Source organism: Tubulanus polymorphus, chromosome 3 (genome assembly GCF_964204645.1).
Source record: "Tubulanus polymorphus chromosome 3, tnTubPoly1.2, whole genome shotgun sequence".
NCBI lineage: Eukaryota > Metazoa > Nemertea > Palaeonemertea > Tubulaniformes > Tubulanidae > Tubulanus > Tubulanus polymorphus.
In genome coordinates, this window is record NC_134027.1 from 8302756 (window position 1) to 8317936 (window position 15181).

Sequence of the window (15181 nt, forward strand, 5' to 3'; positions counted from 1 at the left end):
AAATGTGGATCAATACGAAGCTGAAAGCCCAATAACTCGCAATAACTCCGGCCCGCGTACTAGCCGTTCACACGTTACGTACCAGTAGGTGCTGCCATCTAAAAGAAGCCCTGTGGAGACCACGTGCTTTTCCGCAAAAATAAACAACATGACGTAATTGAATGTATGTTCGAGCGTGCGCAGTGAATGACGGAAATTGTCTGATTCAAGATGGCGCCGATCGGCGACAGGAGAGACAGGCAGGGCAGTATGGACACTACTAAACAACTTGGCGAAGGCGAAACATTATGGTGAGGGTCTAATTAGATAGATCTATACCCGTTCTAATTAACCCTGTCCAATTTAAGTGATATGAACGCGTTCTTCTGTCTTAAAAAGTGAATAGTTCCACGTTACGAATGCCACTTCCGCATTCTCAACCCTTTTTTTCTCTCCACTTCACAATTTTTGACTGACCACGACTAACTCCCCTCTCTCGTAGTCTCGGATCCCTTGAGAAAAATATCTACCCCCTCGTTTATACTCATCTGACAGGGGCTAAGCCCAACAGAACTGTCCTGTCAATACTAAGAGCATTTCGATGTTGTTGGACACTATTCCAATCCATTCCACAATTTCTTTCAATCGAATGATTGTCATCCTACTCTGCCTGGTCTATGCCTGCACTCAAACACACTTGTAACTCATACCCTAAATAGGCCTACTGAATTTCATTTTGATATCTTATTCATCAATGAAGACGTTTGTTCCTATTACAAATTGAATTTGAAATTTATCCAACCGTAAAAAATGGAAGAAATGATAACGTCATCTGATCTGGTGATTGATCGCCACTAAAGGATAATGTTGATACTTCACATCCACTGGATGAGTGAGGATTGATGTCCGATATGAAACCCATCCCTAACTCTTATTCACAGAGAACGCCATTGATCCTTTATGATCCATCAACCTCTGGTGTAACATTCGCCCTGCAGATACCCTTTTATGTTGCAGTACAGAGGCCTATGCTGGAGTATGGAAAGTAGTAAATCTAAGTATATTCGTTGATTTATCGGTGAAGTCTTTCTTTTCAGGGCTGAAATCTTGAGTGAAGTTCAGACAAGTGCCACGAATAAATTACCATCGTTTAAAAATTTAGTTATCATAGGTAAGTAGTGCATAGAGCATAGCTTCATGCCTACTCAGATGGGAAGCACTTTATTGACAAGCTCCAGTTGATCATAGTCGGATCGAGTTTCAATTCGGTGTTGTCATTGTTTTTCAAGGTGATAATGATTCCGGCAAAACGAGCTTAGTCGCTAAGTTTCAAGGCAATGAAGACCTAAAGAAAGGAATGGGCTTAGAATATCATTATCTAGATGTTAAAGATGAAATACGTGATGGTAAGTGTGAAATAATGAGCCTAAACATTTTCCTGACATATCCAGCTTCGATGACCAAATGTCCGCAGGTTGGACAGAGAACCGGTAACCAAAACAAAAGATTTTAACACGAGGCTGATTTCTTTATTGGGTACAAAGAAGACGATAACTTGCAATGCATTTAGGTACATTTGGAAAGAATTCCATTGGTTGGCTTTCAGTGGTGTTTTCGCAGGCACTGAAATATACTTCAGATCATCGAAGATCGTGATAATTCATGAGGCGTTATTTCACTGTGTGGCGGAATCCTCTTATTATTTGCACCGAATAATTCAACCCGATGCTTGCCCTATAACAGGTGTATATAAACCATGTATATTTAGGATAACAGCTGCAAGAAATAAAACCGGTACAAATCTTGATTGATACATATCGTATTGTTGAAGTAGAAGTGCGTCCTTCTGTGACTGGTTCCATGGATAACGAGTGACATCATAACAATTTGCACAGCTGGCGCGTTCGTCTCTGGTGTGTGATGTCACAAGTTCACTCTTTCGACGTTTAATGTCAAACGATTATCTCTCGCTTGACGCCCAATATATATTCTTCCAATAGAGCGTGGAAGTCGCAAACTTCATGGGAGGGAATGTCATTTTTTAACGCTATGATGCGTACATGGAAAGATGATTTATGGAAAAAGTTATTTATCTGAATTTGGTCCAGCCTAGGGAATCTTAGTATATTCTGTTTTAGATATTCAGTCAAGTACTGGAAAGTTTTTAAAGCCTTTAAAAGTTTTGTAGCTAATTAGTATATTTTCATTCGGCTTCTTCCTTTCTTCTCAAGTGTATAGCTTTTATTGAATGATTAAAGAAAAACAAAATCGCCTTAAATTTCAACCAGCTATATCCTCGATAGATCCCAACTATATTTTGTCTTGATGAATTTGATGTTAAATGCGTCTGCTCCTACAATTCTTACAAATGTGTCACATATGTCGGTTATTGATTCACATCTCAACTAATCGTCGTTGAAAAAAAAGCATTTATGTCATGCGTTGCAGAACTACTGCAAGACATGACAGTTCAAGCACATTCGAAAGCATTTTCTGTTTAGAAGGAGTTTTTAAGGAATCAATAAGTCGTAGGAACCCCGAGATAGTTATGGCACTATGAAAAGCTATGCATTTACATGAACTTAGAATTTGTGGGGACCTTGTATCTAATACAGGGGTACTCGTTCTGTTACATTTCTGCTGATCTTCCTGTTTGTAAGTCAGTCACTTTCAGTTTGATGAATAATTTATAAAACTTGTAGGCGTAATAGATCTTTTTATATTTGACTATTCCTTGATATTCATAATGAATGAAATGGTGAATCATTGAAAACCATTGTTATTATCTCTAAAACGTCATAATTTATACAGTATCAAGTCTAGTCTGTAAAACTGTCATTATCGATTAAATCTGCATTGTTTAATAACTATACTAATCAATATGAGCGTCATTTCTTAACCCAGGCTCGTGAGGATAGCTATGAATTCTGTACACAGGTGTATTTGTACTCGAGCAGTTTTCAAAAAGCGGGCTACGGCACGCCTTCTAGTAATATAAGACATCTGCATGTATATCTGAATATTCTCACTCAATAATAGGATAGATTCATATTTTATTATAGGTGAAAAAGAATTATAGACAAATGTTTTTTTGAACTCGCTGTTTCAGTTTAGGAGAGTCAACTTCCCGGGTCATATCTTGGAATGACTGTATAGAACACAAATATTGTAAAGCCGAAAACCCTTCTCGCGACAAATATTCAGATCATTTGCAACCACCAGATTTTAAAATAGGCCTTTAAGTGTGGTGAGCAATTTAGAATTTTATCGTTAAACAGTACAGAACCTGCTTAGGTAAGTGGGTACTGGTAACCAGTCTACTAGACTGGTTCAATGTGTTCTCGTTTGGTGCGCAGTTAAAAGTATGTGTGATTATGTGGTATTATTTGTGCTGTAATTATGGGTTTATTGTTAAGTCGGCGAATAGTCATCAAAATGTAGAACAAAAGGCATTTTGTATTATTTTCTATTGTTTAATTGGGTAAATTGAATTTTTTTTGCGTACATTTCCGTGTAGTGCCTCAGCTGATGTAGGGTTTCCTTAAAAACTATGCTCCGTACCCATTTTCTGTATTAGAATAAGATATCTGTGAATAAACTCTTGGTTTTGTTTTGATATTTTCAGATCAGACGCGACTATCGACTTGGATTTTAGACGGCGATCCGCATCACGCGGGACTGCTCAAATATTGTCTCTCCGAGGAGACTTTCGAACATACGTTATTGTTATTAGTAGTTTCTATGAGTCAGCCGTGGGCCGTAGTGGACGGTTTACGCAGGTGGAGTTCTATATTGCGGGATCATATCGAGTTACTTAGGATAGACCCGATCCGAATGAAAGAACTGGAACAAAGTCGTAAGTACTCTCTCGATGTTTCAGCTGAATGTTGTTGATGAATCCGTGGTTGAAATCTGAATCACATCGCGAATATATAGATTTAACAATTGAACCTGGCAAATTGGATTGACCTGACATAACATGATATGTAGACATTATCGATTGAAAAGTCTATCCTATATCAAAACAAATGGGTATGAAAGAATATTAATTTGCGCATTATGGTTTCTAGTTCAGTGTTCTTAACCAGGAGTTTAACCTATTTTTTTAGATTAGGTAATCGGATATCCATAGTACGAACCAATTTCTATTTTATCGTATGATCGATACCTCATTGCTTGATACACCAATCACGAATTAACATGTTCAATTATTCCTAGATTTATAAACAGAGATCACACAAAACATTGGACCTGGTCCGAGCCAAGTTTTAGCGGAAATGACTCACTTCGTTTTGTTTGAGCATTCATTAGTATCGAATGAGTGGCTTACGTGTGAGCGCGCTCTCTAATTAGGCACAGGCCAAATTTGGCTCGGACCGTATCGTCTCTGTATGGTCGTGGCTATAATATCAGGCAATTTTTGGGTATAGTGGCCAAGTAGTTCAAGCTTTGAAGTACCGCTCCCCTCAATTCAAATTTTCTAATGGTGGCTGAGCATCTTAGAAATAATGCTTTCCGTAGCATGAAACAATTTGGGGATCATCAGGGATGTACATCATAGACTAGTTGGTTGTTGTATTATTAGCACTGGTCACGAGCTAGATTAATTGTGTGACATTCATTATAGTGGGACATAATCTGTATGTACCGTATAAAATTAATGAACACTACTGATCTGTATGATAATGATTGATGTTGTTCACAGCTGTATAAACCCAATTCAGTTTAATGCAATAGTTGGCTTTCAAATTATGCTTATCAAAATAATATCAGCTCGCAGTAGCAGCAGTGGATTATGATTCATTGGGAAAGATTTTTCAGATGTTTGCTTGAAAATATATCTACTCAGTTATCTATAACTGTCAAAATGGTAAAAATGAAATTCATTGCGGCTAGCCATTTTACCACAAGGTCCATACAACTCACTGATTCCTTAAAAACTCTCTATAACCAAATGCTTTTAATGGTAGGCCTACTTGAAACCTATTTGATTTGAGCAAAATGCCTTCAATTTCAAGAAATTAAGGCGATTAGAAATTTTTGTCTAGTTTGTATTTGCCCAGTAGACAATGCCCAAGTCAATGCAGTCTGGACCAGGATATCCTTTTAAACAATTAGGCAGTAACTGAATTAGAAACTGAGTTTTAGTCATCTGAAGGATAGAAATTGGCTTAGAAAGCCACCAAGCCTTACCGAGATAAACTATACTAATTTATGAGGAGTCTACTGTAATTGTGACATGAAAGTGATTATATATCAAGAGCTCTGATGAAATCGCAGGGGTCCAGAATACAGCTAGATATGTGGGCTGTTAGCTTTCCTGTTAGTCTTGTCTCTGCTGACATGTGGTTGGTTAGATAAGACTCAGGGAGGTAGGAATGACTGCAGAACTGAGTGCTCTTTCATAGCAACTACAAGTACATGTACTTTGTTATCTCTAACTAGGGCCGAGAATGTCAAATGTCGTAAAAGAAGTTAATCAAAATGATAAAAAACGAAATGAGGGAAGCCATGAACCAATATTGTGTGTAATTTCTTTCAGTTGTCACATATTTCCAAGATTACACAGAACCTAGCGAAGAAAGCAGTCATTCACAGTCACAACGCCGAGAAACGAATCCGTTACATCCGCAGCCATCGTCGACCGATGATGATAAAGTCATACTGCCATTAGGAGAAACTACTTTAACGAAAAACCTTGGTATTCCAATTGTAGTCGTAGTTACAAAGGTACGCTTTAACCCTGTCTTCCATACTATATGCGTGATCTTATCACAGACGGGAGATTCATTTTGATCCTCGGGCGTCCGTGAGACCTTTATTCTCGCACTGTCTGTATCTCTCTGTCTGCGCTGAAAACCCTGTTTTTCAATGATATGATCTCGAAGATGACCTCATGATTCGGGAAAGGGGTCAAAATTCAAGAAGTTGTCTTGACAAAATTTAGCTATTCGCCCAAGGTACAACTTATCCAAAATGCAATGGGAACTAAGGCATGGTAATTTCATGGAGTTCGGGTTTGAGCCAGAGCTGGAGAACCATTGTCGCCTATAGCTTATTTATTCATTTTCGTAGATTTTGGTTAGAATAGATTCAGGTTCGATCACCTATCGATTTAATTAAAAGGCTTTTTCCTCTTTTTCAGAGTGATGCAATCTCAACGCTAGAGAAAGAACACGACTATAGAGAAGAGCATTTTGATTTTATACAGCAATATATTAGGAAATTTTGTTTAAATTGTATCCTTTGAAAAAAAATGAAAACACGTTATTATAGTGGTCACGCCTTTGCTTATTTATCAACTGAGCAGATATAGTTTTAGAAAAAATAGGAGTGAACTGAAGTTAGAAAAGATAACTGTACACAAGATCGATATGATAGCCTTAACTGTTGATTAGATGGTGCATCCCTGTGTTATACGTCGGTGAAAGAAGGCAAGAATATAGACCTCTTACATAAATATATGCTACATAGAATATACGGATTTCCATTCACGACGTCTGCCCTAGTTGTAGAACGAGATGCTGTTTTCATGTAAATATCTCGGCCTTTTCTATTCGACTATTCGCATATGTCATCAGTACCAGCATAACAAAACCTATGAATACGAAGTGTTTAAAGTTAAGAAACCATTTCTGTACAAAAAGAATTGCTTCTAGATTTACTGTTCAAATTAGGATCAATTTTGAATTAGTCGATGGTTACCTGGTGATAATAATTTCATATTGATTTATATTGTTTGTGTTTATAGCCCGGCAGGATGGGATAATGAGAAGAAGATTAGCATCTTATACGAGAATATGACTTCAATGAAACCTGATGATCCATTCGAGGATGTGCTGATTAAACCTCCTACACGCAAGGTATATTCACATCCAGTAGCTTTGTAAATTGGCCATTAATTCTACACAAGTTCTACCACGATGATATCACCAATTTTCTAACCATATCTGTGTCAAACTTTCTTAGATTTTGTTGGTGCATGTCGCGCAAAATGCTAAATATGAAAACAACCGATGTTTATATCATGATTTGGTATAGTGTAGTGTCCGATTAAACGTCATGATCATTATCATTTTGTAGCCTATTCAGAGGGATTTAGAAGTTCTGGCTGAGGATGAACAGACATTCTTAATGAAGCAACAGATGCAACTGAGTAAAACTCCAGCTCCAGGAGGCACTCCAAGACAGGTATGATATGATATTCGTGTAATCATATTCGTGCTGAATAAGACGTAAAGGATCAATGCTAATGTAATTCGATGTCATATTGTAGCCATAAGGGCTTTAGCATGAGAGATTATATTTCAGAATGCCCCAGGTGGCAAAGAGGAACAGAGGGTAAGACTGCTGCTGGTGACAGAGGTGTTGAACTTTTACATACATCCCTTCAACGAAATCCAACCTGTGCTTGTCATTTTCATTTACCCTTATTTACAGTTCAGAGCATAAAATGCATCAACTCACTGATTCCTAAGTTCTTAACAAATCAAGGCTGCAATTGTCTTACTCATTGGATCGGGTACAAATGTTGGGACATGTCATTCCTGCGATAATATGTCCCTTGGCAGGTTGGATTTCAGTATTGCTCAGTACATTGTGGTTTCTTCTCTTGGTAACAATTTCTATGACATACGGTAGTATACGTATATACTTTTCACAGAGTTTTTGGTGTAGGATTTCATTCTCCAGAACAATAAAATGTAATTGGGGTTTTTTTTTGTCAAAGAGGGGAGTTATGAAAGAACCACTGAACATACATACTTTTAGGCCACTTCTGACTTCAGTCCCAGTAGGCTCTTGCATTCACTTCTCATCCATCCGTTTGCTTATTTTGATCTCTTGTATTTTGTTTGTACATGTATTTACCCTAGAAATATCTGCAGCCTGAAAACTGACCAGATGAGATTCAAGATGACTGACTAGTGGCCATTGTTGTTTGCTGTCAGCATTTTTAAATTGGGTCGATTGGACAAGTCTTGTGGCTTTTTGTGTCCCCAACGGTCATTTCGGGCTGAGTATTGGTACCTTTAACTAAATTTTTAACCACAATAAAGTGCAGAATTGTAACTCGTGGCATGTACTATGGTTATACGAAAATATTGTGAGTTTCAAAGTCATAGGGTCTGTATATGCTCACCATGGGGTGTTGAATAGCAGGATGTCATGGTATTAACATGCATATTTTGTTACTGCAATCAATTACAATAATTCTAGCTCATGATAAGTTCTATGAGTGGTGAGATTCAACTCATTGATTACTGTAATTGTTCTCCAGGGGGCATTGAATAATCAATATTGAAATTGTCAGATTGTTGCGCATTTCACCAAGTGGGCATGGTGTCCTTGGAATCCTAGTTTGTGTTCACATTTGGAATCTGGTTTACCCTCTGAGAATAATCTTCTCTATGAATGTGTTAATTCACCCATGTTGACTAATACAGTTTTCACCACCCACTCTAATAACTACATTCACTCATTTATCATATATATGATTATCACAGTATTTTAGAAAGAAAATTGTGTTTTTTGCACATTGCGTTATGTATTTATTTTTCAAAGGAAGATTAGTCTTCATTTCATTCATACCTATCCGATTAAGTTTGTGAAGTCTAAATCTAAATTGTCAATGATGAACTATTTTTGTTTTTGTGTTAAGATGCCAGGTCTGCATCCCGATCTGGAAACTCTGCCCGTTCTATTGGCAAGTACCTTATTAGTGCACACTGCATGTGTAAAAGCTCTTTGTTACACCATGGACATATAAACTCTAGTTAATATATGCCCACAGTAACGCACTAACATTTTTTGATGGTCAAACAAAAGGATAAGGGATATGATTATATACAACGTTTACTTAAACTTAAATTTAATTTGATTTTGTTTGATAAGATTATGTTAACATCAACTAGGGTACTAAATATCGGTTTTACTATTTGCTATTAAGCTAAACTGTGTGATGTACTTACCTATATATGATGGGTTTATTAATATCATTGGAGTAGATATTTGGTAATATTTAATCATGTAATCAGTTGATAGTATATCATCTTGTGATAGTGAGTGCTAAACAATGTTTATGATTGACCTTCTAAAACTCAACTTGAAGAATGATTAGAACATATTTGTCGGTGATGATATTAACCGTTTTTTGGGAGAGTTGGTTTCATGAACAAAGCTTGGTGGTTAAAAATGTTATGATGAAAGCACTTTTATATCTATATCATTAGACACTATTTTAAAGGAACCACACTCTATAAGTCGCTTATTGGAAATGGAATATCTTCGGGGCAAGCTAGTACTATTGCTATCACTGTTGTTCCATATCTGGCAATGGTTTTGTTGTTTATTTTCTCAGGATTCACCATTACGATCAGCTGGAGGTTCACCAAGAGTTTCTGGGTCACCGGGTACTGGAGCTGGGCTCACTGCATCACCGAAAAAGGTATCGAAATCACGCTTTTTATGATATTGCATTTTGGTGAATGGAGCCATCATTTTGTGACTCTTTTGTTTCGTTCATCTGTATCAATGTACTATTCACTAAGTTGCATATCATTTCGTATGTAATTTCAGGCTGATGGTGCGCGCGCAGGAGGTGCAACCAATGAAGGCGTTTTAGCAAACTTCTTCAACAGCTTACTAAGCAAAAAGACAGGGGCAGGTGGAGCTGCCCCCGGTGCAGGTGGTGTTTCACCTACAATCAAAACAGGTATTCTCATGTTCTTATAGACGGCAATCATTTTATAACTACTGAAATATAAACAGTTATAATGATTATTAAACTGATACCAAAATCTATTGTTCATTTTCATAATGTTCTATCTCTTAGATGCTGAATTTTTGAATTATGTTTTTCTTTATAGATAAAGCGGCAGTGACTCGCGACGCCGCGGCCGAGTTGGATCGTATGACTCGCGCCAAGAAACCAATCACTCAAATCTCCACAACTACGAACGATTCGCAGTCGTGAAGCGCGTACAGCGCTCGTCTAGGTCATCTTTCTCCCCTCAAACCCTCGACTGACACTCTTTACAACTGACAACCGACAAACCGCACGCTAGTAAATGAACCATTTCTCACGCAGTACGGAAAGGAATTCAAAGTGCTTAGTTTAAAGTATAAAATTGAATCGGTCCCACGCAAAGGGGTGATTTTGCGTGGACTGTTGGTTTATTTTCGGCCATGACATTGTCAATCACGGTGTAGATTTTTTTCTTGATCACATGAGGGATGTCGCGGTAAACGTTCTCTAAAGAGAGAGTTATGATCTCGGTGCTTCCACCTAGTACTATAATCGGAAACAGAAGTTGTTTCTGCTATGAAAATATATCGCGTTAAAGCTATAGAGCTGAGAATAGTTTTCGAGGTGGTGTGGGTATGTACTAAGTTTCGCATTGATCTGTTGGTACCGGTATATGCTGAGTGGACTTCTATGCTGCTGTTATGAAAATCCAAACTGTCTAGTAGACTAGCTAATATCATTACGCAAGTTGTGTTTCAAGAATAGAATTCTAAAATTGACTCTCGAACTCCTAGGCAACTGGCAGGAATTGGCTTCTGTTTCGTAACCATCTAGATATGATTGCTTTATGATTTTTGATCACGAAGTGCGCAAACCAAAGACCTTTGCGCTGTGTCTGTGTACTTCTCTCCTTATTCAATGTGAAAAACATTATGTATATAAATTTAGTCCATTCAATGGATGTACATGCATGTGCTTCTATAAATAGAGGCAGACAATTGATTTGTATAATAAATAGTACGTATGATAAACCCACACGTTAATTTCTCGCTGACAATTATGAATCAAATAACATGTAAGTTGGATAAAAAGTGCTTCACCGACCGAGAGAAAGAATAAAAAATACAATCTGTCTACAGTTACAGCAGTATCGAGGTAGAAATCAAATTAGGCTCCCATAGAAATTGATGTTATTCGGAGAGATACTGGTAGTTGTTTCATTAACTGACTGCTGTAACTGCAGACGCCGTGGAAAGAAAAATAGAAAAAAAATTGCCTTGTCTTGAAACCTTTCTGTCGTGATGTACTTACTCCAATAAATCATGTATATATACATATATATATTATATATGAAAATTGTTAAGTCAGTGGTCTTATCTCTTTCGGTTGTTATGCTTTGAATTCGAATTACAATTTTCGAATCGAGCCCTTATTTTTCTGCTGCACTTTGGTGGTCTGATGCCTTTAAAGGATAACGAGTGGTATGTTTTATTTTGAAAAAACGGATTTTATATATATAGCTGCGTGTATGTAAGCATTTTTCTCTCGTGTATGGTTTTCATAATGGAGGATCAATAAAGCTGGTCGATTCTCAGATTTTTCTTCAAACCGGGTATATTATAAGATATTTTCGTATGTCGGAAAAGTGTCTTGATGAATGGAATAAATGTTGAGCGTGATACATAACAGTGACATGTCATGGCCTCTTTTTTGTTGGATGAATGAATTTGTTGAATAAGGGAGTACGATACATCCTGTTCATTTACCTTGCACGAGGATGATGGTCATCAAGTTCTAGGCTGGGTGGTATTTATGCTTGATTAAATTCTAAACATAAGAGTATCCATCATTTAAAACATTCATGGCCTGTCTGAATTCTCCCGCAGAATAGTCTAAAACTTGAACAGTAAAACGCACTTAATCAGGGTAATTACAGCACCAATTAACTGGTTAAGATAAATCTACATATTCTGGGGTACAAGTGGACGGATTGGATCAAATTCCAGATTAAACTGTTCTGAATAAGCGGGTTTTACTGTAGAACCGCTTAATGTGAATGGTGCATTTCACTACCGATTAAAAAGTATTGTTTGTGTATTACGTATTTTTGGCGCCTGCAAATGTTTCATGAGAAATGTATAGATTTTATTTTTCATCTGCTGTGGTATTATGTACATGAGGCGGAAAGCGTCCATTTTATAAAAAAGCACAAACTGTTGTCAAGGACTTGATTAACTGAGCTCACTGCATAAAAAGCTGCTTCAACCATTCAGTTATGATATTGAATAATTAGGAAATCAGAAATTGACATTTTGACTCGACACACTCTATTTAGCCTGGGTAACTTCACATCCTAGCTAGGCAGCAAGAATTCTAAAATACCGGGCCCAGTTTTATAGGCTGGTATCAACTTAAACCCCGGGGCTAACTTAATTTGTTTTCAACTGAGTTAGGCCCTGTGTTAAAGTTAATACCAGTCTATAAAACCAGGCCCTGCTGGTTCTCATTTCTCGAGGCCTGATTTCTGATTTCCTGTAAAGTTCCATTGATGGTTCGAGCTTGTTTTGCATTGCATTTCATTTCTTGTAATTCACAAACCGCAACTAAAAATGTATGTGTTGTTAAATCTATGAAAAAAAGTAGTTGTGTGCCTTCTTATTAACAAGTTTCAAAAGGTTTGATGCAGTTTCGCGGATTCTATTTAAGCTTCACTCCGTGCAGATATATGACCGGGTCCTGAGGTGACACAATGGCGATTGACATTGATTGGCCTTGATCAAATTCGAATTCGATTTGCTTGAAGTTATTTAACGCTTGAATCTTGAAAAAGCAGTGCAGTGTATAGTATGATGTTTTCATAGTAAATTATGTCCATGAACTGTGATGATAATCCTTTTTTATATGTTGGATCTAATGGTGACTAACGTAGATTTTAGAATACTCAAAACTTTTGGGCCATACGTTACAGAATAGAACGCTTAGCTACCTCTTAGGCAAAATTCTGCAAACTGCTTTCACTCAATTTTAGATAAAGGTTTTCGGTTGAGAATTTTCATTTCATTTTGATCATGACATCAATAAATGAAGCCCGAGCATTTCTGTAACTGTGACTCAGAATATTTGTACTTATGTAGTCTGTATATATAATATGCTTTCGTGTGTGCCTGTTATTGTGATACTTGGTCTGTCGCTGCAATGCAGATCTTTTGGAACTTGTTGATCAGTGCGTCAAAGAAGGGTGGTTTTGGGGTTTTTCTTTTTTCGAAATGGCTACTAAAGGAATACACCCTTTCTATTAAGAATTTGAAACTTTTTCACTAGTAGTACTTCCTGCATTCATTGTATAAAGCAACGACCACTTCAAGGTTTGCGCTTCATTATTTCAAATACTGGTAAAAACTTTGTTGTGGTGACAGTTTTGTACTGCTTTTATTTAGAAATCGAAAAAAAAAATGTTGCTACATCATCATAACAATGTAGTGGTAATTATCATGTGTTTTGCGTTGCTGTATAATACATAGGTCTACATTCGAGGAGCAAGTGAATGAATCAAAATCTTCTAAAGAGAGATGTAGACTGATGTCAATCAGTAATTGTTGGATGCTCAGAAATAGGTCTAAGTTTGAATCTTTCACTCTTTTCAACTTGAACGTACTGTTGTTTTATGTTGTACTTTTCAAGAATGATTCAGATACTGATTCAGATGCTTTAATGGCCTAACCAACTGACTTCATGAGCAACCAAACTTAAGTTGCCAGACACCGAGATGTTCCCAGATGATGGGCTCCGAGATGGGCTCAGGCCAGCCTGGCCTGATAGGGTTAGATATTTCTTACTGGTAGTGCATCTGATAATTAACTGCCTATCACGAGGCAGGAGCTCCTTGGATCCGCCACTGGACATTTTGAACTAGTCTTTGTATAAAATTGGGCAGGATTAAGCTTCCTTCTCTACTGCTGATAAGGTATTGACCACAATGGGTATGTCATAACATGTACAAACTTACTGTCGATCTACCAGAAAAATGTTTGACAGCCAAATGTACTAGCAAATCTATGGTACCAAGTAGAGATTCCAAAAAATGATGCCCATTTTGGTTAGTAAAGCTTATTGAAGAATTTTATTGTATGCAAACCTTTGTTAAAATGTTTATTTATAATATGATGTACGAAGTTATCTCAATAATTTTTGTAGGAATTATTTTAACAGCTTCCGGTTGATGAGCGCATATAATTCAATCAATTGGTTATTCATTAGTAAAACAATTACGCAATTTTTGGTCAACAATTATACCATTGCTTCTCAATTTTAGCGACAATGTTCATTAGTTTTTTGTTGAACCCGAAATATCATCATTATTATAATAATCTTTGACTACTTACTGGTGGTGTTTGCTTGCTTTTTTCGGGTCTGTGCTACCACTGAACAGGTTAACCATAATTTTGTAGATAGTGAAAAAGTTTATTTATATTCTATATGGACTGCACGTTTGTATGGAACATGTGTAAAGAAATGACCAAATTATATTATATTATACTAGTTGCTGTCTTGTAAATGTCCTTTCGGGGCTATATTGGAATTAAGGTAAAATTTCATTGCAAAAATAAAAAGTTTCGAAAAGCATCCAGAAATTGTTCAGTGTATTTTTCTCCGTTTTTGCGTGATGACTCGCGTGAATTCTTGGATCTGGTTATTTAAGGCGAGATGTAAGATTGAGTTAAAGGCATCTAATTATGCGCTTTTGGACTTAATCTTGATAGAAACTATCCCCTAGAAGTTCACACTGATGCAGACCCATATCGCTTTGTGATAATCTTTCTGTAAAAATTCTCGGCAGGTGCCGGTCCATGCAGTAAGTTTGTTACCTTATAATTAAAGATTTATCCTCTTAAGATTAGCATGGTAAACATAAGCCCTTGAGGACAAGAATGCAAATGCGTATAATTTTCAAGAACAAATGATTTATTTTTTAGAAAAACAATGTACTGGTAGTGTTTGTTTATGTCAGATTTTAATCATATTTACAGCTTTTGCACAGGTATGTAGCACACATCAGAAAACACTACTAATCGAATCTTATATACCAGTTACTAATATATACACGAAATGATCATCAACTGTCTATTATATGAAATGCATGTTTCTTTTCTTTTCACAATTGACGGTCAATTTGCTGGTGGACCATGGCAAACTGATGATTGGAGACGTTCACTTCAGATTCTGTATTCACGTGCGGCAAGTCGTCATTATGCACATCAACCGAGGTCTCTACCTTCACGATTTGACTCAGCAACAGTTTCATATGATTTCGTAACTCTCGAATGTATTCCGTGAAACGAAACAACGTTGTCTCCAAGGCAGCCTTTTTAACGTGTAACTGTAACAGGTGAACAATGTGGCCGCGCCTCTCAGCTATTACCATTCTACTGCCTAATCTCATTAATTCGGTTCCTGTGA

At 36.9% G+C, this 15181-nt stretch overlaps 1 protein-coding gene across 2 annotated transcripts; it reads left to right on the plus strand.

Annotated features, from left to right (window-relative positions):
* Nucleotides 1-208: 208 nt before the first annotated feature.
* Nucleotides 209-14337, plus strand: LOC141901163 (cytoplasmic dynein 1 light intermediate chain 2-like). 2 transcript variants are annotated; one of them, XM_074788266.1, is made up of 13 exons: nt 209-290; nt 1077-1150; nt 1269-1385; nt 3605-3835; nt 5522-5709; nt 6125-6218; nt 6378-6513; nt 6731-6842; nt 7063-7170; nt 7291-7320; nt 9338-9424; nt 9556-9691; nt 9846-14337. In XM_074788266.1, exons 1-13 carry the CDS (start codon nt 211-213, stop codon nt 9950-9952), a joined length of 1500 nt encoding a protein of 499 aa, XP_074644367.1. In that variant the 5' UTR covers nt 209-210; the 3' UTR covers nt 9953-14337. The 2 variants fall into 2 exon arrangements, with proteins under 2 accessions (XP_074644367.1, XP_074644368.1); XM_074788267.1 differs by lacking the exon at nt 7291-7320 and having other exon boundaries at nt 9846-14336.
* Nucleotides 14338-15181: the final 844 nt, after the last annotated feature.